This window comes from Phodopus roborovskii, unplaced genomic scaffold (genome assembly GCF_943737965.1).
Source record: "Phodopus roborovskii unplaced genomic scaffold, PHOROB, whole genome shotgun sequence".
In the NCBI taxonomy this organism is placed as follows: Eukaryota; Metazoa; Chordata; class Mammalia; order Rodentia; family Cricetidae; genus Phodopus; species Phodopus roborovskii.
In genome coordinates this window covers 1939288-1963104 of record NW_026125575.1, presented here as the reverse complement: position 1 = coordinate 1963104, position 23817 = coordinate 1939288, and the positions used below count along the sequence as shown (strand labels likewise).

General features: G+C 44.5%; 1 protein-coding gene across 1 annotated transcript in view; it reads left to right on the top strand.

Annotated features, from left to right (window-relative positions):
- Rapgef5 (Rap guanine nucleotide exchange factor 5) overlaps nucleotides 1-23817 on the top strand; it is a 212260-nt gene that overhangs the window by 32534 nt on the left and 155909 nt on the right. The window contains exons 2-5 of the mRNA XM_051177828.1: nucleotides 8167-8217; nucleotides 10161-10267; nucleotides 16451-16572; nucleotides 17937-18105. Coding sequence (XP_051033785.1) covers nucleotides 8167-8217; nucleotides 10161-10267; nucleotides 16451-16572; nucleotides 17937-18105 — 449 coding nt within the window. The remainder of the gene's footprint in view (nucleotides 1-8166; nucleotides 8218-10160; nucleotides 10268-16450; nucleotides 16573-17936; nucleotides 18106-23817) is intronic.

The window sequence follows — 23817 nt, the reverse complement described above, 5'->3', positions numbered from 1 at the left end:
CCAGGTATGATTAATGAGCTTACGGTGGGGGACGTCCTTCTGTATATATGTTTCTCTTATTGGCTGGTGAATAAAACACTGATTGGCCAGCAGAGGCAGGAAGATAGCCAGGACTAGGAGATGAGGAGAATTCTGGGTAGAGGAAAAAGAGGGAGAAGCCTCCAGGGAGATGCCATGTAGCCGAGGAAGGAGTAACAAACAGGTCTGGACCTCTCTCCGGTAAGATAAGACTACGTGGAAATACTTAGATTAATGGAAATGGGTTAATAATTAAGACAGAGCTAGCCAAGAAGAAGCCTGAGCCATAGGTCAAAACCAGTTTCTACTTAATGTGTCTGTGTGCTTATTCGGGGCTTATCGGCTGTGGGACCAGGGTGTGAAGAAACTCCAGCTACAGGCTTATAGTAGTAAAAGTGGATAATTCAGTGACAAATGGGCAAGCTTGCTAGTTTAACCATTTCCCCATAGCTTTTTGTTACCTGATCTCTAAATATTGGTTTTCTGTGATCACATTGACTAGGGATGCACACTCAGGCCTCCGGCGGGGAAAATTATTTTCTTGTTTGTAAGCACAGCCAAAAATAAGGATATTTTTCTCAAAGACTTAATAAGTTCAAATTGCTGAAGCTTTGGGGTTTGTTTCTGTTGTATCTGTTGTAGTTTTCACTGATTTTTCTCAAGTAGGCAAGATTATGAACTACTTGTAATTCTTACCAGAACCCCCTTTTCTTTTCAGCTTTAGGGTTGAAGAAGGGGGGCATGTTTATACTCAAATGGAACCCTGGGCTTATGGGGGATCAAAACAATGTTTATGCCATTAAGAGGGTATGGCTTTCCGAAGGTATGTGGGCTCTGTGTTCTCTGCAGACTGCTTTGGGCTATGTCTGGTGTTCGGTTTATAGAAAGCACATACTGTGTGAGCAGGGGCTTCCATTCATTTGCTATTGTGAAGTTATGTTCAGATCTCAGTGCTACTGGCAAGTCTGGATGTGATGAGGTCATGTTTTGAGGACGAGTTTCAAGTAGTCATGAGGTCACTTATTTTTTAAATTATGTGGGTGGGAATGCGTGCACGTGATTGCAGATGTTTCTGGAGTCCAGAAGAAGACACTGGAGCCCACGGAGCTGGAGTGACAGGTGTTTGTGAACCTCTAATGTGGGTGTTGGGAACTGAACCAGGGTTCTCTTGAAGAGCAGCAAATACTCTGAAGCATTGGGCTGTCTCCCTAGCATCATGTAGTTTTTACAGATTTATTCAAAGCTGGCCACACATTAGAACTCACTGCCGGCTGGGATTGGGGCAGGAAACAATGCAGACCACACTCCTTGAGATTCTAACTCAGTATGCTTGGTATGGGTCCGTGGTATTTTCCCCAAGGATTTCTGCGCCACCCAGGCTTGGGACCAGCTAGATCTCTAGCAGGTATTATTTGTAAGCCCCCCTCCCCCCCCAGAGTGAACCCAGGACCTGCATGCTAAGCAAATGCTTTACTCCTTAAGTGACATCTCGCTGCATTCCCTGAGGACGTATTAGCAGTTAGCATTGTAGTGGGAGGATACTCAGGGGCTGTGTAGTTGACAGTAAGCTGCAGCCCCAAAGATGGACTTAGGGGGATCCATTCCTTCACTGTGCCTTTTGTACCCTGTCTGAGGGAGGTAGGCAGAGCTTGGTCTACATCTTTAGAAAAGTCACTCAGCATAGGCCTTTGTCACCTTACTTCAGTCATGATGCTCCATGTTAAAATGTGTATCCCTGGAGTAGCAACTAAAGGTAGACTTGGCTTGCGAACGTGGGGAGATTCATTGGCTTCCTTCCAGTCTAGTTTGTCATCTGTACTTACCTCTGAGTGTTTCAGAGACCGCTATTTGATGTGTGTAAAATGTCGGTGAGTGGCAGAAGCCTGCCTACTGTTACTTAGTGGCGCGTGGCATGTTGTTGACTTTGGTCTCCGCTGTCTCTTCTTTCGTTTCTCTGGGGCCTATCGTAAAGTGCTTCATTTCCCTCTGACACTTGAGCCCCTCACCTGCACAAACAGGACGCAATTGCCAACATGGATAGGTGCTTAAGGCAAAGAGGGTGCCCAAGAGTCTGCTGCTATCTTTGGTGTGTGTGTGTGTGTGTGTGTGTGTGTGTGTGTGTGTGTGTGTGTGTGTGAACAGCTTTGAATCAGTTCTTTATTTCAATCTTTATATGACAAGGACTTTGCCTACTGAGACATTTCATCAGCCCTCCTCCTTTCTTAACACATGGCAGGTCAATGGAAAAATATAATTTTAAGGACATCATTGACTTAGGTGTGGTGACACTGTTCAGAAGATTTTATTACTAGTGGCCCGTGTGTGGGTGACTGGCTGCTGCTATGGGCACGTGCCCAGGATCCCCACGAGATAGTGTGGACCCTAGGTGTAGCCCGCCCGAACTCATGGCCGGAACAGGTACTCCCTGCCCACTGCAGCGGCTTGCCCCTGCTACCTGTTTTCATGGTACCAAACTTTCTGTGACTATGTGACTCTAAAACCTACAAACAGCGGGATTCTGTCCTTGGCCATAGGAAGGGCCCACAGTCTTAGAAGTTGCCAGAACGTGACAGCCTTTATTGTTTTAGCCTATGATTTCTTACATGTGTCTACCAGTTAGTTATGCTGCTTTCTGGATTCCTAGATTGGTACTGTCCACGTGTCTTTATTCTGTGGTTCTGCCTTCATAGTCTGCTTTGTCACGCCAAATGGGGAATGTGACAGTGGTTGTGACATCATTCATCTGTGTGTTCTCGGGGGTTTGCTTTAGTGATAGGGCAGGTTGTACTTCCCTGGTAATTGAAGCGATTCAGTTTTCCTCCCTAGGAAATCTCTTTCCTTGGCAATGTAAATGGGGTCTGGGGGTAGTGTTGAGGCATCTCCTGTTAAGAGCTGAGGAAGCATGAGCCCCATTGTCTCTGGTTTAGTAAGACTTCCTGTACAGACCTACAGGTTTGCACTAATAATACCATGAGTACCTACATGACTTCCGGGCTTGGCTCTTGGGCAGGTTAGCTTAATTTTAGTGGGCACCCACCTAAAAGGCAGTGACCAGCTGTGTTTCTGAGCTGTGGCATTCACTCCTATCCTTGCTGTCCGTTAGTGCGCAATGAAGGACGGCAGGTCTCTAACCTGTGCTTAGAACATTCCCTGTCTCTGGGTCCATTTAAAAGAACTATTTTCTGTGATTCATTAGAATAAAAAGGAGGGGCTAGAGAGATGGCTTAGTGATTAAGAGCACTGGATGTTCTTCCAGAGTTCAATTCCCAGCAACCACATGGTGGCTCACGACCATACATAGCGGGATCTGATGCCTTCTTCTGGCATCTTCTTATTTATAAATAAATAAAAGTAAATGAATACAAATAAATACATAAATAGGAGGGAAAAGTTTTGAATTAAAGTCCATTTTCATTCACGTTGTTAGTCTGTCTGTGCGATGCATATGTCTTTCCGAATCAGTGCACTCCTGAAAAGTAATTCCTGGAAGTTGGGAATAAGCAGGAAAAGGAACCGTCACCTTTTCTGTTCATTTTATTCATCGTGAGATAATAAAGAGAGGACCCTTTTAAAGAGAGGACTCTTGGGAGGTCTCTCCTAAACTCCCAGCACTTGGGAGGCCAAGGTAGGAGAATCCTGGTTTGAGTCTTCCGTGCCACAACCCCCATGCAAAACAACCATAGAAAGACATTTGGCATGGATAGAGTAGCCACTAGAGGTTATAGAGGAAACTGTTGGGGAAAATCAGGACCAAGAAGGAGCATTCAAGGGTTTAAAGTTTATAGCTCCTGTTGTTAGATCTGAAGTTAAAACCTGTAAGCCCCACCTGCCCAAAGACCAGGTAACAGCCTGAGATTCTGGGAGTTGGAGGTCTTGGAAACTAACAACAAAGCCTCATGGGAAAGTATGCTGGACCATGGGTTTTGTCCATACAAACCCTGCCAACACATGTCTCAAGGTCACTCACCGAGAAAGCTTCCACGTGATGGTCCCGACCAAATTCCATCTTGGTCATTATTTAAAAATTTTAATGGAAGCTAGCTTAAACTTAGCCAAAATGGCGGAATTGGTTTTTCTGATAAATTTCAGGACTAACGGTGTCTTCTGGTAAAGGGGTTAGATAAATCAGGGAAGGTTTCTTGTTCTCCTTGTTCTGGAAGCCTTCACAGCGTCCCACAAGGAGCATGGTAAGTGGCTTCATCATGTGAACTAAATAGAAGGAAATTGCCATAAGCGTAGAGATGGAGCGTGGATGCTGGGTGACTAAGTAAAGCCAGGGCATTAAGAGGCGAGATTAGAAACAGCTAAGTCATACTTTAGGGATGGAATGTTAAAATGGAAGGCATCGTTTTCAAGAGTGTTCTCGTAGACACTGAAGATGCAGTCTTAACTGTATGGTCGCCCTCACATACAATGAAGAGGCAGAGTCTCTCCTGGGCCCCTTAAACTGTCGGGGCCCATAGCAGTAGCTCCATTCCATATTGACCTGGGGTCAGTGTTCAAACCCATCCTTACTCTTTCAGGGTTAAAGGTCTGAGACCTAAAGGTCTAAGGTGTGACTACTGGAGGATGTTTGGCCTAAGGTGTCCGTTACTAGATATCTTAATCCCCAAGGCCAGACAAGGAGAGGTTTGAGCTAAGGTGTGGTTACTTCAAGTTTTGGGCATTGAGTAGGTAATTACATTTGTTTTTTCCTTGTATCATGGTAAGGACGTCTTCTGCCTTCACCTACTTTTGATTTGAGTTATAAACTTAGGGCTGACCGAAGTATTCACCGGATGCCCTCCATACTCTTTTATCTCTTATTTCTTTCCTCAATCCACACCACCCCGCCTCAGGCACATTTAAACAGGTCAGCAGGTCCTGACATTAAACCTGAGGTGATGGAAGAAAAATCCTCTTGCCTTTGTAACTTGTTAATTGTTGCTAGGTTTTTCTTGTCCTGCCAAGTCCTGCTGCTTCAGCCCCAAATGAACACACAGACTTATGTTAATTATTAAACTGTTTGCTGATGGCTAGGGCTTCTCATTGGCTAGCTCTGTCTTAATTGTTAACCCATTTCTATCAATCTGTGTATTTCCACGAGGCTGTGGCTTACCTGGTAATACCCCAGCATGCTGTTACTCCATTGGCAGCATGGTCTCTCTCTCTCTCTCTCTCTCTCTCTCTCTCTCTCTCTCTCTCTCTGCACGCTTACCTTTCCCAGAATTCTCCTCTTCTTCTAGTCCAGCCTCTCTTCCTTCCTCATTGGCTAAACAGTGTTTTTATTCATCAACCAATAAGAGAAACACATATACAGAAGAGCATCACCCTCAATTAATTCCGGTCAGCACTGAACCCTGACAGGAAGTAGTCTCTACAAGAGCAGTTGGGAAAGTAATTCTGAGTTTAACAAGTCAGTACTTCACTGAGATCTACAGACAGCTCTGTGACTTCCCCTAGCTCAGTGGACTGCTATCCCCAGGTGTTAATGAAACACACTTCCTCTGGGCCTGGCTAAGAGAGGGCATCGCTGGAGGCTCTGACAATAGGGTTGTGTTCTGTGAAAGACAAGTCTTACTGTGTTGCCTGTCATTCCCCAGGGACTGGCAGCGTATCCAGCACCCTTATCTTTTCAGCATTGAGGAGTTTCAACACTTCACCTGCTCCCTTTGCCCGTCTCTAGAAAGGGGCCATGGGGAGGGCCATTCTGTTGAGCTGGATCTCGTGACTGGAACCCTGACAGCTGCCTGGTTTAAGATGCCAGTGGAGAGAAAGAGGAGGGGTTTGCTTCCTTCGTGGGAAATATTCCTGCCCAGTTGTTCAGATTTTTTTCTTAACCTAACTAAGGAAGGCTTTTTTCTTGGACTAGCTCATGTGAAGAATTTGTTTTTGGAAGGAACTAACTGACACAATAATCGGTGAAAAGATGGAGATTGTCGGCTTTGGTCTGCCCCAGTGATTGATTATTTTGGGGGAAAAAAATCCTCCTTGTTCATGATAAAAAAAAAAACAACTAGTCATGACAACTCACCATTATAGGAAAAATCTGATGTATACGTAAGGGTTAAATTATTTAATATTTCAATAATTGGAGATACTACATAGGCTGGGATGACCGGAGGACTAGGGAGGGCTCACTGGGAGTGTGCAGAGGCAAGGCCAGAATGGCAGGCATCACGAATGGGCTGACTTACGAAAATTTCTTTTTTAAGCAGACCTGTAGCAGAGTATTTATTAGCATTTCTGGATAAAGAGTCAATGCTTTCATTTGTGTAATACAAGGATAATTCCTGTGGGAAAGAGTCAGCATGGCCATTTTCTCTCTAGGCTGACATTTGGTAGAAAGTTCACAAACCACAAAGGGATGACTAGCAATGATGTTTGGTAAATATACAGCTCGCTGCTATTCCTAGGAGTGGAGGCGGAGGGCTAAAAACTGGGCTCTCCGAGTTTCAGAGCCCAGGTGTGAAGAGCCTTTAAACACGGGTTGGGAGCTCAGTAAATGTTAGTTTCTCTGTTCTTGAACCGCAGTGGGACGCGGTAATCACTCTCCATTGTGCCATACCATCTGTGGGCGATGGGCGCTGCTCGCTAGATTGTTAGTTGGGGGGAGGGGGAAATTAGCTCCCACAATTCAAACCATTCAGCAAATACTTAGTTGATATGTGATATATAAAGAGCGAAGTAAATGAACGGGGAAGCAAACAGCTTTATGTAACGTTTATTCAAGGTGCCCGGAAATAAACGCACTGCCGGGTACCATCACAGGTTCCTTGTGTACCACAATGCAGGGCACCCACGTTCTTCAGTGTGGATGGCAGCAAAATAAAGAGCCCCTTCCCCCCCAAAGAATGCCAGCCTGGTTCCCATTGGTGGGGCCTCGCTGGGGAGAAAACTGTCTAGCCAACGAGCTCATCGCTCTGAACACAGAGGATCTCATCTGGTCTTAGAAGCTAAGCACAGCTGGGCTTGGTTGGCAGTTGTGTGTGTGGGGGGGAGTGCAAACCTGGAGTCTGAGGTCCTGTGGGTCCATTGTGGAAGACAATGGGTTTGAACAGAAAATGGCGTGATAGGTAGAGATGTGGGTGGCAGATTGCTCTGATATATGTGCGTATATATGTTTGTGAGTGGGTATACTTTTATGTGCCCAGACTCGTGTATGCATTGTATGCATGTGGAAGCCAGAAGACAGCCTTTGATATCGTTCTCAGATATAAACCACTTGAGTTTTGAGATGCCAAGTAGACCAAGTCAGCTGGCCATTGAGTCTGAATGATCCACCTGCCTTCACCCTCTTGGTTCTAGGCTTACAAGTGTATGTCACCATAGCCATTTTTTTCCCTTTAAACATGGGTTATGGTGCTCCAACTCAGGTCCACAAGCTTGCAAGGCAAGGACTTTGGGAGTGATCTGTCTCTCCTAATGTCCCCTCACTTAGATCCTCCAAATTCTTTATTTTGGTCAGTTTCATGTATTGTGAACATAATCTATGGTATCCTCTCCAAGCCCCAGGATCACTTATATCTCAGTCAGGAAACCCTTGTGGGGCTGAAGAAAGATAACACACAGAGTGTGTGAGATGCTGACTGCCGGGCTGAGGGCCCTGAGTTGACTCCTATAAGCTACCAGCGACTCACTTTAAGAGGGAGGATGTGATTTCGGGAGATTTGTCCGCTGAAGATTGAAGGATGGTTTGGTGTTGGAGAGTGGGGGTAGGCAGGTGGGTCAGGGGGTAGAACTGAAGGGCAGGAAGCTCCACTGAGAGGCTGAAGCAGCCTTTGGGGTAGAAGAGAAAGAGGGCTGAAGGGGAGAGGCGCACGGGGAATGGGGATCCCAGTGTCGTCCCCGGAGTGACTTGAGGGCATGGAAGGCACAACCTTCTGCATTCCTGCTGCTATCTGTCTGTACTCTCTCTGAGGCAGGAGCTATTCCAGTGGAATGTCCTGCTTGGTGGGTATGGAGTGCTCGTAGTAGAGCATAGGGAGTCTGATCCTGTGTGACTTGTGGCTAGAGGTTTATTAAACTAATACTCTACTGTGGGCACTTCCTGGGTCTGACTTGGATGTGTTTTGCTTTTTTTTGTTTGTTTGTTTGTTTTTGTTTTGGTTCCAAGTATCTGTTTGAGTCTAATTTCCTTCCCCCCCCCTTTTTTTCCTTTTAAAATAGACTCTCTCAAGAAGAATTTCCAATCCATACCTTGAACATAGTCCTTCCCAGGTATGAAACTGTTTTCTCTTTCCTTCTGTAGTTTTGTAATGGTGGTTCACAGACTCCAATGGGGGACTTTAGGTTATAGCTGCCTGAACTCCCAGAGTTTTGCAGAGATAATGTCCTCATCACACCATCTTCCTTGCCAGGGAAGAGCCATGAAAACATTGAGATTCCCTCAGCATTGGCATAATTCACGATGCTCATAACATAAGAAATAACTGTTTTTCCCATGCTTTGCAATAAGCTGTCAGCGTGGTAGAGTAAAATATGCATCCTTCAGTTTTTATAGTATTGGAAGCACAAGAGTTTTCAAATAGTATACATTGTACACAGAACTTTAGTAAGAGGAGATGCATGCATAGTTACCCCTAAGGGCGTTGTCCCCTCTGTGCTCATTGATGAGAAGAGATGAGGGCATGTTTATTGTGTTACATTAAAGAGTCACACATACTTTCCCATTCTTCAGAACAAGAGACTGAAGGCCAGGACCTCTCCTTCCTGCCCTTCACTATTATACACCTGCCATAGAACTTGTGCTACTCATTAAGGGCTTCTTGAATGACTAATTGAGTGAGCCTTGTAGATGGCAGGACTAGTCTAGCACCAGCTGACTTGTGCCTCTGCCTCAGTAACTTCTGTCATGTAGCTTGTTCAGGATTTGATTTTTAAAAATGTGCCAACAGGGAATCATCATTTCTGGACCCTCTTCTCATCAGATTGCATATAAGTGATGATATTGGGAGAATTATGTTTGAACACCTATTTTCTAGCAAGTCAAAATCAACATATCAATTATCAATTTGTTTGCTGTAAGGGGTAATATAAAATATCTGTAGGTAAGGAAATAGTTACTAAGAGGGTCTGAGGTATAGTGCAGTTATAGAGCACTTGCCTTGCTTACAAGGCCCTGAGTTCAAAACCAACACAGTCAGCCAAGAAGCAAGTAGGGCTGGAGAATTGGCTCAGCAATTAAGAGCGCTGGCTGTTTTTCCAAAAACAACGACGACAAGAAAAACAAAACCACAGGCTCCGTTCCCAGCATCCACATGGTGGCTCACACCCATCTGTAACTCCAGTTCCAGGGGATCTGATATCTTCTTCTGACTTCCAAAAGCGTCATGTCCACATGTATAGAACACGAATGCAAACGTAAATAAGTACAGGGAGGAATACCCATACCCGTGAAAATAAACACGTCAATAAATTTATTTCACATTGTGAAAAAGGGAAGAACAAATGGAAAGCTGTGAGAAATAGCGGGGTACAGTGACTTTCATGATCATCTGCCTTGTGAAGTTAGCCCAGTGCATTTCACCTCCCTCCTTGGCTTGGAGAAAAGGAGGTAGCTTTTAAAATAGAGTCCAGAGCTCTCCAGGAGGCACCTTCCTTCCTCCCCAGGAGGAATGGGAAAGAAGTTAAGCAAAACCTCTCTCCGAAAGGTAGAATTGTGAAGTACCACGGGTCAAGCCAGACTACTTGGAATTAAGTGTGAACTCCGAAGCTGCGTGAAGCTTCAGGACAAAGTAGCCTGCTGTGGCATTGCATTGGGCTTTTAGTTGTTCACTAAGTGGGGAAATGTCTTCCAAGGGGCTTTACATGCATGGGTTATCGATACTGGCCAAGTTAGTAGATTAAGTGATTAATCTACACAGATAAACGACTCCAGCCTTTCACACCGAAAACTTCATGTTTTAAGAGAATATTGCTTATGATGATAGTTAAATAAGGTTCTTTACATTTGGAAAATAGTTATTATATCTTAATAGAGTAAGTGGACCAGCAGCTAAAATAAAATAAGGTAATTATAGGCCTGTAGCTTCGTAGGCTAAAGTGTGTCTGAAGCTTAGGGAATTGTTCATGATCCTTTATATATAGCATGCTGTTGGGAGCTCACAGGCTGTCACATTGTTGTTCTCCATTTGTAATGATTGCTTGTCTTTTCTGCTTAGATTTATGGAGAAAACTCTTCTTGCGCAGGAAGAGCACTAAGGAATATTATTATCGTTCAAGCAGCTGACCTGGTAAAGGACAGAGTAAACCTCAAGGGGTTTTACAGGTAACACAATTTCTTAACACCTTGTCAAATGCTCTCCCTGAGGGGAGAAAATCCAAGCAGCCTAATTGTAACCTTGAGTATAGAGTGTCAGGCTGTCTCAGTATTATCAGTCTGGGGGGGGTGAAGGGGGGGGACAGATATGTTCTGTCTGCTCTGGATCCTAAAAGTGTTTGTTTATGTTCACAGTTAGGCTTCTGGGTCTGAAAGTATATAAAATTCCTAACTACAAGGATTGTCTCTTTTTTGAGTCTCCTGAGATGTAGGTTCATGCTACACTGGGTTCTCCAAGAGACATAGACCCCTCCACATCGGAGACATTGTAAAATCTCTGGAAATGCTCATAGACAGAGAGAGGGAGGGGGAGGGACACACACACACACACACACACACACACACACACACACACAGAGACACAGACACAGACACAGAGAGAGAGAGAGTATTCAGATCCTCTAGGTGAGAGTGAGCTACATCCCACACCACAGTGTGGAGTAGGGGGAGGCAATTTGTCTTCCTGGGCCAGTGAGTAAGGGCAGCAATATAAACAATAGGGCGGGCAGGATAGGTTATGACTAGTCTTAATAAATGCCTGGACCTACAGTGAGGTCAGTTGGAGAGTTTGGAACACGTGCTTCCCTCTTGCAGAATAAGAAAACGAAAGAATATACTGTTGTCTTTTTATTTTGCTACACAGAGATTGAATCATACTGAATAATACCAAATAGAAATTGTAAAATAAATAAATAAAAGCAAAATAAGAAAACTACCATGTATTCTCAGTTCTCTTAAAGAGATGACATTGAAATAACAGAATAGGGACAGTACTCAGATATCACCAGGAGGAGGGCAGATTTCCCACCATAAAGGATGTTCCTTTAAGTTACAGGGATGTAACTTACAACAGATCGTTTTACCATCTCTGTTGTTTTCATCGGCCACAGGGAACAAGTGTTTCCACTGGAAACATTTCTCAATGGCCCAGGTCCTGGGGATCGTGAACCCCAGAGATTTAGAGCAAGAAGACCCCTGTGTGGGGTACAATTCATACTCACAAAAACTATGCCAGGTGGTGGTGGCGCACACCTTTAATCCCAGCACCCCGGAGGCTGAGGCAGGCGGATCTCTGTGAGTTTGAGGCCAACCTGGTCTACATAGCAAGTTCAAGGACAGGCTTTAAAGCTACAGAGAAACCCTGTCTCAAAAAAACAAAAACCAAACAAAAAGTGTGTAGCTTAATAAATTTTCCTTTACTATACACTGGTGCAATCATTATCTGTGCAACCATCATTAAGATACGGGGGATGTTTCCATTGTAGAAAGTTCTGCCATACCTTTTAACAGTCACTAGTTTCTGAAAATGTCTTGATGTTTTATTAGCATATGTCAATTATGCATAATAATGCGATTCGTACTTGTACACAATGAATTTCACTCATATTCACCCTCACCCATGCGGCTGTCTTGTCCCAACTCACACTCTTGTGAGTCCCTGCCTTCCTCCCACTACTGTTGTGTGGTTTGTTTGGAGTGGGGGGGGGCGTGGGAGTGAGGGGTGTGAGCAAGGACTTTCATTAGGATTGCTTACATGAGTGTAGTCGGGAGTTCATTTCCAGGAGTATGGGTGCTTTGCCAGTGCAACGCTGAGGAAGTGACTCTCCTTCCCTTCCCTTCCCTCCCCTCTCCTCCCCTCCCCTCCCTTCCCTCCCCTCCCCTCCCCTCCCTTTCCCATCCCTTCCTTCCTGTCCCTGGTCCCATCCCATCCCTTGTTCCCTGTCCAGTCCCTTCTTTCTCCCTCCCTCCCTCCCTCCCTCCCTTCCACCCTTTCTTCCTTATAACCTTCCTTCCAATAACCTTTTTTTCCGTGTTAAAGGTTTTTATTTATTTATTGTGCATACAGTGTTAGCCTGCATGTATGCCTGCAGGCCAGAAGAGGGCACCAGATCTCATTACGGATGGTTGTGAGCCACCATGTGGTTGCTGGGGACTCAGAACCTCTGGAAAGTCAGCCAGCGCTCTTCACCCCTGAGCCATCTCTCCAGCCTCGACTCTCCCTTTCTTAGTGGTCCTTTAGCAGATTATAAATTCCCAGGAGGGGGTGTGGCCCTAGCAACCTTCCCCTCTCCATGACAAGTTGCTGAGAAGCCCAGTCTTGTGGAAATCTTCAGTAGATTTTTAGAGCTGCTGTGAGCTCAGCACAGCAACAGCCAATTTAAAGAAGTGAATGATGGCTTATTGTACCTGGGGGAGAGTCCACAGCAGCAAGGGTGGGGGTGGGTAGCAGCGGGTGGATGAGGCAGGAGGCGGAGAGATCGAGATCGGTCTTCAACCACAGAGAATGAGCTGCAACTAAGGCTGGACTGCGGACTCCCAAAGCCTACTCTTAGCAGTGTTTTTTTCCTCTAGCAAGTCTCCATCTTCCCAAGTTTCCTTCACCTTCCAAACAGCACCCCCACCCCACCCCCATACCAATACAGGAGCCCACAGGGAACATTTCTCATTCAAATCTCCACATCCAGCCGCACACGCATTAAACTTACAAACAACAGCAAATAGCATCACGCATAGTCACACCTGACTCGTTTCAAAATGAGCATTGTAAATGTAAGTCTTCATGACTTAGCTTCGAGCAAGATCAAAGAATTCATGTCAGCTACAGTATGCTCTGCTGAAGTCTGTGTTCCTAGGGTCTGATTTTATTGTGTTTTGTTTGTTTGTTTGTTTGTTTGTGATGTCTGTGGGGCACTGATTGAAACGGAGATGGACCCTAATCAGGTCCATGGAAAAAGGAATCGTCCAATAAACATATTTAGGATTTTATAGGAGTAACGTGGGGAGAAAGTATGTATTTTGTTGTGATGGGAAAAGAGCTGCTGAAGGCCGGGTTTTAATGAGTCCACCAGACCTGAGATACATGATAAATAGGTATTTATTAGAGAAGCACTTACACAGATAAAAGTAACCACCCCGGTTTTCCTGCTCCAGAAGATGCAGTCTCTGCTCTTCTGATGCTCTGACCACAACTCAAGAGAGTGAGCCAGCCCCTCCTCTACCTTGTAAGGGGTCACATCTGCACCTGAAACCACGCCCAGAAAGGTGTGGCCACCACTATACGTTCACTGGCAAGGCAAGATGCCACTAGAGGCTACTTTTCTGTTATAGTGTAAAGACTGATTAATGTCCTAGGACTAAAGGTAAAATACTAATATGGTTGCCTAGGATGGGACACATTTAAATGTGTCTGGTGGTCATCTGGGGTAATGTGTTCCTACATGCCATATGAGAATCCATGGTGGCAACTTTGCAAGATCTCTATTCAATTTGTCCTATAGGAAATGCATGTTAGTTTCGAGCCCTTATTTCCTTGTATGTAGATGAATCACTAAATACCACCACCCGGTTTATGTTACCACAAACTGATTGGAAACACATTTCCCACCATGGAGAAGGGTAAAACGCAGCCATACACGGGTTTGTGTGGGTCTGCAGCTCATCACCTCCATATGGCAGTCCCTCTACCTTGTATCACAGCTCTGGCTAGATCTGCATGTACCCTCGCATCTTCTGGGTAGAGTACAAGGCTGGAAATACAGCGTGGCGAAGAGCTGCTGGCAGTATTTAGAGCACCCTGCTCCCCTCTGCCCTGTAGATTGAGTTTTTAACTCGATTGATGTAGACCTGGTCAAAACAAGTCAGGGGATTAGGAATTAAATGCACAACAGCTCATCTCGTTTTATTTGCTTTAAAGATATTAAGGACAGAGTTTCTCTTTGCCCTCTAATGTTTTTCCTGGTCAGATGGATGGTAGGAGCAGTTTAAAACACAACGATGAGATTTAGGGAGGGGCAGAAAGGGACCGCATTGGATTAAAACAGGAGCTTGTTGGGGAGTGGTACCCAGTTGTCCCTTAAGCTTGTCATGGCAGTTCTGTGTTTTAACATATTTGTCCCAAGTCTGTGCCTCAAACAGGGTAAGCCCTTCCTAATGAAAAAGGGAAGGTAGGAGACCTGGGCGTTGTGGTCACCTACGGGGTCTGTTCAGAGTGGGTGTCTCCGTTTCCATGTAGCTGTGGTGTGTCAAGAAGCCACAGTTGACAGCACCCTTGCCCTTACGCCCTGAAACAGCTGAGTCTAGCATTGCTGAGAAGGCCTGGACTAGGAGACCTCTTCACAGCCACCTGAGCTCAGATAGGCACAGCTACCAGCTAGCTACCCCGGTACAATGTGAAGGCTTGGTTTGTTGAGCAATTGTTCTGTTGTGGGCTTCTGTGTTCCAAGCAGACATGCATAGAGGGTGACAGGCCTCAGTGTTTCGAAAATGTGAAATGAAAAACTGACACAGTATTTAACTCACGGACTAAAGTGCTTCCAAAGGCCAACGATGCTGTTTAATTGAGGGAAGCGTTGAGAAATTGGTTAATTAACACCTTGATCCCTTATCATAAAAGGTGTCCTGTAGAATCAGAGTTAATATTGACTGTTTGGTCTAATTGCCTCTTTTCTTGCCACCTGTGTTCTCCTTTAAAGGAATCCAGATATCTGAATGCTTACCTTCCTATCCTCTTAACGGCAATGTGCCACTGAACACTTCTGGAATTGGCTTCATTGCCCCGGAGTGTCATTCAAGTAGTGACCCTTTACCAAACATCAAAATGCTTTGACAAAAATCTATTCCATTCGGTTCAGAAGCTCAGCTGAAGTGCAACACTTCCTGGCTAGTGTCTGTGTTAGTCCCAAGAGCTTGCAGACACATTTCTCCAGTTTAGAAGTCCAAGACAACACTGCATTCTCATCCCTGAGTGTCTGCAGAAAAAGCATCAACAGCATGGAGTGCATTCTTTCCCTCTCTCCTCTTTTCTTTCCATCTTCTCTGCTTTACAACACTCATACGGCCTTTTTGCATGAGAGAAAGTAGGACTCAGATGCCTCTACAAATTAAGACCAGCATTTCAGAAAGCTTTCTTCTTCTGTCTTTTCCCGAGGCCCACACAAACGGGAAGGTTAGCTGGATGGCAGGACACTGCTTGTAACAGTATGTGGGATTTGGTGTGTGTTTCAAATCTGATTACAAAGATGACTGTGTGTGGTTAGTGGAATCCAGCGCACACATCTGGCTTCCTGGGTTTATGATCTCCTGTGGCCACCGTTACAAACACTGTGGCCAATACTGCAGCAAGATAGGCAGGTCTAGGAGATGAGAAGAATTCTGGGAGGTGTAGGCATAGGGGAGTCATCTTGTGAGCCCTGGGGAAGAAAGGATGGGAATGAGGTGTTCTCCAGTAAGATAAGACCATGTGGAAATACATAGACTAGTAGAAATGGGTTAATTACTAAGACAGAGCTAGCCAATCAGAATCCCAAGCCAATGGCCAACAGTTTTATAATTAATATAAGTTTCTGAGTGTTCATTTGGGGCTGACATGGTTGTGGGACCAGGGTGGGAAGAACTATACGTAACAATCTATGCTGCTTAATGAGGTTGCTTTGATTACATTAAAATGATTAACAGTCAAGTTTATTGCTCTTTGAGACAAGCTTTGGGGTTCAGTCTTTAAAGAATGGAGAACAAAACTCTAGATTGCAGTCTGTGGAGCAGTTCTGTGAAACCTTTATGGAATCGTTTTGTTAAAAAAAAAAAAAAAAAGTGGGGGGAGCAGTCAAAAAAAATCTACAGATGCATGAGTGAAAGTTCATCATGAACAATTTGAGGTCTAAGATTGAGGCAGAAGTATCACCTTTACATGGAGAGCCCCTAATTTTATTTCTTCATTTGTTCAAATAAGTATGTTTCAAGGCCTTAACTATGTGCAGTGATCTCTTCTAGTTTTGGGGGATTAGTATGGCACACAGATTCTCTCAATGTCTAAAGTCATATTCTAGCAGCTAAGCAGTAGGAGTAGATATTCATATAGAAAGATACATGATTGCTTTATGTCGAGTAGCTTAAAACATGTAAGCAAACCTTGTTCTTAATCCCAGGGAAGTAATAGATAAACACTACCTGGAAGATGAGTGAGAGACAGTGTGTTCCCACCCTACCCTACCCCATCCCACCCAACCCCACCCCACATCGCCCACCCTTGGCTTGCTTATTTTAAAAAACAAGAGCTCATGAAAGGAATAGAACCAAGCATTGACTTTTTGTTTTCAAAATTTCTCATTGCTTATGGCTTTGTTTTTGGTCCAGGAGAAGCTGCGTGGGGTCAGAGCTGGTCGACTGGCTTCTAGAACACTGTCCTTTTGTCCAGTGTAGATCTATGGCCATTGGGGTTTGGCAGCTCCTACTGGATATGGGAATTATGTTATCAGGTTAGTGATCCGTACTTTGAAGACACAATCATTACTTAGTTAAACTGCTAGACCAAAACACACTTGATCCTTCAGAGCATGTTACAACATGGATGGAAATTGTATTTGAAGATAAAATGTTTACATTCTTATTTTCTCAGTAAAAATGACAGGTCATCTTTGATTCATTTACACTTGCCGCACCTTCTGTGAAAGTAATTAGGTGCTTGTCAATGTTAGACTTAAACCTGTAAAAGGTGTTGCCTTTCTCTCTCTCTCTCTCTCTCTCTCTCTCTCTCTCTCTCTCTCTCTCTCCTCATAAATTTCTTTTGCTGGTGTTGTCTTTTGTTGCTTCAAATGAACGCTTTATCATGCCATTATGTACTCAGAAACTGATTTATGAGTGGTGTGTGTGTGTGTGTGTGTGTGTGTGTGTGTGTGTGTGTGTGTGTGCCATTTTAATTAAGTAACCACAGCACTTAGGTGAGCTGTGACGTTCAGTTGTTCAAACAGGACAGAAGATGATGTTTAACTAGAAGCTAAAGTAGATGACAATTCTCTCTTCTTAGTTCAAACCAGGGAATGGAAGGGGTAAATGCCAAGCAATTTGCTCTTTGTTTCGATCTCTCAGGTGCTAGTTGGTACTGAGAAGCCCCTGTTTCTGTAGAATGGCACAGACAGGACAGGGTTGCAATCTTCCTAGTAGCACCTAATAGTCTGATTTGGAAAGTCAGTTCACTTTTTAAGGAGCAGAGCTGTTGTTGGCTCATTGGCTAGCATCAGGCTTCTGGTCGATGACACATTTTGTGTAAATGCCTTTTGGAACTTTTGATTCCTTTAAAACAGGATTTCCCAGCATTGACAGTGTTGACACTGAGTTAGACAATTCTTTGTTGGGATGGGGATCGGGAGGGGGCCAGTCCTGTACATAGAGGATTTTGGGCAGCATCCATTTCTTTTTTCCTTCTAGGTGCCAGTAGCTCATGCTTTCATTATGACCATCAAAAAACGTCTCTAGACATCACCAAGAGTCCCCTGAAGCAGGGGCACAATAATCCCTGGTTGAGAACCACCAATTTTGCTAACTGAACCTTGCTATCACGCTGTCTGTTTGGCATTTCTTGCCACTCCTCTTTGAATCGATATTGGTTTGACCAACACTTGTCTGCGAAGCAGAAAACTTATATATGTGAATGTATTGGCCAACGTTCAAGCAGTGAAATCGAGTAGCCAGTATGTCCTTTTACTTTATTGAGAGTGTAAGCATGAATGAAGGTCAGGCGTGTATTATCTTGCCTTTGCTTTCCCCCTAACCATTGCGTTGTTCGCTTTATTATTTGACTTGTGACTCTTAATAGCGTTTTTTGTCCTTTTGCTTCCAACAGTGGACCAGCATCTGTACTTTCAAGATAACTATGTCTTCTACCAGTTTTCTTCCGATGAATGCAGCTACTTGTACTGTGAATTTGAAAGGGAAGAGGAGTGGCAGAATGGAGTGAAACTTTTGCTGCAGCTGGTGCATCTCATCCCTGCTAGAGCTGGCATCTGTGACCTGTGAGTAGGCGCCGCTGGGCCCCCGCTGTAAACTGGTGTTTCTTGCAGAGCGTGTCCTGTGTCCTGGGACTGCTCTGCTCCTTCAGACCGCTGTCTTGTTTGAGTGTTAGGAATACCGTTCCCAAGTTCGGAAAGGTAGACACGTTGCTGGAGATTCACCCTAGCTCCCGCATGGCTCCGTTGCTATTCTGATCCTCAGAGACACACTTGCTCTGCCAGCTGCGCCACGGACACTTCTATTTCACTACTAAATGAGTAGATGATCTAAATTAAGTATAAACATATGATTGGGCTGAAATTGAATGAAATAATAACTCACATCTTATCCACTATCCAAGTCGTGACTGTGCTGAGAAGGGGCTCAGCAGACGTTTCTGAAAATAATCTAGAAGCAGCGTTTGGCAAATTAAAACATTTGAGTCATTACCACATGAAGATAGTGAATCACTGTATGATTAAAATAATTAGAAGCATCTTCCTTGAGTCGTGATATGGGGATTATGACATGTCTTGTTTATCCTTGGCAACAGTGACAGAAAGGAGTTGCAGGTTGAAATGCCACTTGTAGATGTAGACCCCTTCAGGTATCAGAATGCTTTTTGCTCTTAGAAGGCAAGTGGAATTGTCCTTACTTCCCATGTGAGAAGTATAGCTTCCAAGAGATGCATTCCTGTGACTGTGACAAATGTAATTCAGGGGAATGGAGAGATGACTCAGTGGTTAAGAGCACTTGCTGCTCTTCCAGAGTACTTGGGTTCAGTTCCCAGCACCTGTATGTCAGCTTACAGCTCCGGGGGATCTGACACCCTCACACAGACATACATGCAGGCAAAACACCAGGGTGCTCTGGTGTTGCAATCAGTTAGCATGTGGTACTTATGCAAATATAACTTAATTTTATGAGCTAAAAGGTGTCACTGCTGAGTAGTTACTTCAGACTTAGCAAAGGAAAAATCTTATGTTAATAATACATTTCCGATAGAAAAGTTGGGTGTCAGGAATATATTTCATGTGAGCGCACCTGCACAGAACAAAATGCCTTATATTCTTTCTCTGTTTCACTTCAGAAAGATTCTTGAAGCCAGGTACTGTTAACTTCAACTTATAAGTGAGGAAACCTAGGCAGGCATAGAGTTCAAGTAACCTGTCCAAGGGTTTAGTGTTCGAATTTACATCTTCATAGAGGTCGGACATATCCCAGAAAGGTCGAGGCGCACATCCATAAACTGTGATGACTGACCTTAACTCCGAATGAAAGACTGCCATTTCCTGTCTTGTGGAGGTGTGGAAAATCCCTGGGTACACTCAGATTAAGGGAGCAGGGATGTAGTGAATAATGTTCCAAGTTGTCATGTTTAATCCCCCCCCCCCCCACACACACACACTTCCCAGACAGCAAGTTTTAGGAATGAATGCCAATGGGTAAAAAAGCCTTGTGATATATAAATCCCGAACCTGCCCTAATTTCTGAAAGCGACAGTTATTTTAAAAGTTCAAGCCCTATTGTCAATTCCGGCTTGATTTACAATCTTTTGTCACACTGCGTACTATGGATGCAAAGTCAGGTCTCAGGGTTAAAACCGACTGTATAGAACGCCGTGTTCACCAGCAAGTTTGGTATGAATCCGATGCTTTGGTCACAGCTGCTAACTGGTACAGATGTTCACTGGAGGGCCAAGGGCCTGCTTATTCTTATTATAAGTACCAAGCATCAAAGAAAAAGGTTACTGAACCGCAGTTCTCTTCAGGATACAGAAGATATTTCCTCCCTTGCATTAGAGATGTGAGCCAACGTCTGTGCAACCTTACAATATTCTCAGATTTCTGAAAGCTAGACCCTGAGCTATCCCACTTGGAATAAAGGATGGCCAGAGAAAAGACGTCCAGGACACCGTCCTTTTTCAGCTGAATTGCCACAACATCTCCCCCGGTTCCTGCACTAATTTAAATCTCCATTGTTTCAGACTTCGGCCCACACTGATGATCTCCTGCTAATGTTATGCTCTGCTCCGAGATCTGCCTCTTTTTGCTTGTTAAATTCTGCCCAACCCTCAAGGGGGAGCCCAAGTCCTACCTTGCCTATGAAGTTTCTCCAGTGTCATTGGACTGTCTTGGACTGGTGCTTGGTAAAACCCCTACTCCTCTTCTTAGTGGTTTTAAAAGGGAAACCCATTCTTCTATGTCATTCTTAGCCTTGTGTTTTCTTCCTTAACTGAAGTCCTTTTGATTCTTATGTTTGTGAACTAACCCCCCCCATCCCTGTGGTGCTTTTAATAACCTATTTGATATTTGAAAGCTATTAAGGTCTACCTACGCAATTCCACATTAGGTCCCCCCTGATTTCCCATCCTCTGTAAATGACTTTAAAATGATGCCAGAAAACGACTTCATGTCCCTCTATAAATACAAATCTGTTCTGTACAAATGTGTTTTTTTTTTTTTAAAAAAAAAATATTTTAAAGGGGATTTTATAATTTTCAAAAAGGATGTCTACAGCAGAAAGAGACAGGGCTGTGCAAGCTTGCCGCCTACTTTGAGGAAACCAATACCCTGCTCTCTCTGAAATAGTTTTCATGCCCCATAAGAGAGATGATTTGAAAGTATTGCGTTGGTTAGCAGGTTACAGCCTCGTGGAAAGAGACTAGTTGTAGTGCCTCATTCAGACAGAAGCCCAAATTAAGTTATCCAGAATGAACTTCTTCCCGACTCTTGTTTTTTACTTTGGGTGGGGGGAGAGGTGAATGAGTGAAGACCGAGGGAATAACAGTGTCAAGAAAGATAGCCTAGTAAGTTCCATTGGGGCTTGTGTGATGCTTCCTCCTGGTGAGAACCTGCCTGAGAGCTGAGGCTCTGTGAAGCTGAGGTCAGCTCAGCTGCAGTATGGTACCCCTCATCTTGCAAGGCTGAAGAGGCTGGGCTCCAAGCAATCTGCCGTTGACCCCCGAATAGGTAAAACCATAGCCTTCCAGTTACAGATGGGAGCTAACCTTTTCCTAGAGTCTGGTAGAACTATTTAAACAAGCCATTCTTCAGCCTGTTTATTTGTACCCTGCCTCGCTCGCCCCCTGTGGGAAACACAGGAGAAGGTTCTTGTTTAGGTTTTCTCTTCTGCCTCTGCCTGGGACTCCTTCCTCTTGTAGGTCTTTGGTGTGATGTGTCTCCTCCTCTTGGGGACTGTGGGTAATAGATTGTCCTTTCAATAGCCTTGGTTTTTTTTTTTTTTTTTTTTTTTTTTTTAAATCTCCCAGCCTCTCACTTATTCAGGCTGGCCACATACTTTTACAACTCTTACCTCTTAACAGAGTGTTTGGAGTTGGTTGTCTCTGCCATTTGTACTTCCACTCGAGCATTCCATCAGCTCTACAACAGTGATTTCCAAATCCCAGCCAGGCCTTTGAGCTGCCTCGGCATCCGGAATAACAGCATTGCCTACCCCTACCAGCTAAGACCCCTTCCTGCCCCCTTACTCTTCTACCCTGCCATAGTCTGACACACTTGAGCAGCACAGGAATTCTAGTTTCTAAGTAGTACATGCTTCATAGCTCTCTGACTTGGGAGTTCAAGCTCAGGTCTCCCATTCATTCCTGTCCAAATCTGCCCTTTGTCCTTCTGAGTTTTCCTAATTAGATTCTCAGGACAGATGTTTGGGCAGCAAGAAAATAATGTCTGCGTAAACAAGTACTTTTTGAGTAGGAATTTTTTTTTTTTTATTATGATGGGACTTGGCATGTTTTACATTTGGATTATGGGTGAAGAAATTTTCCACTTATCTCTTTAGAATGTTAGAAGGCCTAGCTGGTCTTTGCCATTTCTCCTTACCCCTTCAGCCACGGAGGTGCTGAGTTCCCCCAAATTTGCATTGTTTATAGGCAACGCTCATTCCAGGTGTGGGAACTTTTGTGGTTGCTTGTGTTAGCATTTGTGCTTAATTAAGTGGTAGTCATTTATCTCCAAATCCCCAAAATAAAATGTGAAAAAGAGATCCAGGGACACCTGACTTTATTCCGCTTTAGATTGGTTTTATCACCGTGTACCCAATCCCAGGAAGCCCATGACAGGCAATTTATTGCTGCTCAGAAAATGTCTTCTGTCAGCATACCTAGCCAGCTGGTGATGGAAAAATAGCCACGGAAGAAGGCAGCTTGTACTCATTATATTAAAATAAAAATTAAAAAAGAATCTCACTTTTCTGTCTTTCTTTTCCCACAGGTATTTGCTTTGTTAAATGAACAGCCCTTCCTGGCATATCAGTAATTTGTGTAGGGAATGAGGAGATGTTGTCCAAAGTACCCAGAGTTTGTTGTAAGATGAGCAAGAGGTAGAGATCTAATGTGAGCAGCTACGGTAATTATTGTAGACTGTGCAGAAATCAGTTAATGTTGTCTGCCTTGACTAGATGACTTTGAACAAGAGTTGATTTGGGCTCTACCTGTGTGAGGTAGGGAGTCCCCGTGAGGAAGGCTATCCTAGTTTGCTTAACATTGTGATCAAACATTCTGACCAAAAGAAACTTGGGAGGAAAACATTTTGGCTTATACTTCCAGGTCGCAGTCAATCATTGAGGGAAAGCAGGGCAGGAAATCTAGAGCATAAACCATGGAAGAACACTGCTCACTGACTTGCTCTTTAGCTCACCTTGATAGCTCTCTTAATCAATCACCATCCAGCCTGGTGTAATGAAGCTCACAGTGGCCCTCCACGGTTCATCAGTCAAGACAGTGTTTCAAAGGCATGGCCACTGGTCAGCTTGACCTTGGAAAATTCCTCAGTTGACATTTCCTGACTCTAGGTTGTAGAGGACAAGGGCCGTGCTCTAACTTATATTTTCAAGGCCACCCTGGGATCAGGGTTGGGATTACAGCAGTAGTGATGAACTTGGTAAGAAGTATTGCAGGATGGATGCCGTAGGTATAGTGTGCCTCGGTGTGGTGGAAAGTGGAAAGGGGTAGATGGGGAGGGTCAAGGATGATGTCCAACTGTGGACTCGGTGTTGCCGCCCGTTAATATGGGGAACACTGTGGGAAGAGCGATGCTTTCTGTGGTTTTATTTTATATTTATTTGATGGCATTCGGGGCGCAGGTATGTTGGGTAGAATGTATCCAGTTTGATGGTTAGAGGATCCAGGGACCAGGAACATAGACTTTGCCCTCCCTGCATCCACACCCCAGAACTCTAAGATATTAGATTTCACAGGCTCCGTGAAATCTGTGCCTAGCTTCCATGGGAAGCAGCCATGGAATTCCTAAGTGGGACACCGGCTGGTTCAACACTTCCTACAGCCAGCCGCAAGTACTCAGTCAGCAAAGGGCCTCCCTTCCCAGGGCCCTCAGGTGCACATTCCAGCCACGGCTCTGTGTCCATTCTCTGACTACCAAACCCTACTCACGTCTTCTCTTACTGCTCTTCTCTGTCTTCTTGCTCACTGAGCAGCGCAGCATGTCCCAGCAATAATGGGAAATATGCAGGCCATGCAGGCGTGGCGCCTCTCTCTGCATCACCTGGTTTTTATTGTCTACTTCATCTGATGGTGCAAACTTGGTCTCTCCTGAGCTGCACTGTTTTTTGCGTATGTAAAATAAGACTTTACCCACATCCTGTAAAAATGTGTTTGGGGTATCAAGCAGACGAACTGATCCTTCTGGCGTTTTATTTCAGAGCTGGGCAGGGAGGGGGTTAAGGACCAAATGACCACAGTGTGAGGTGCTGTCCTC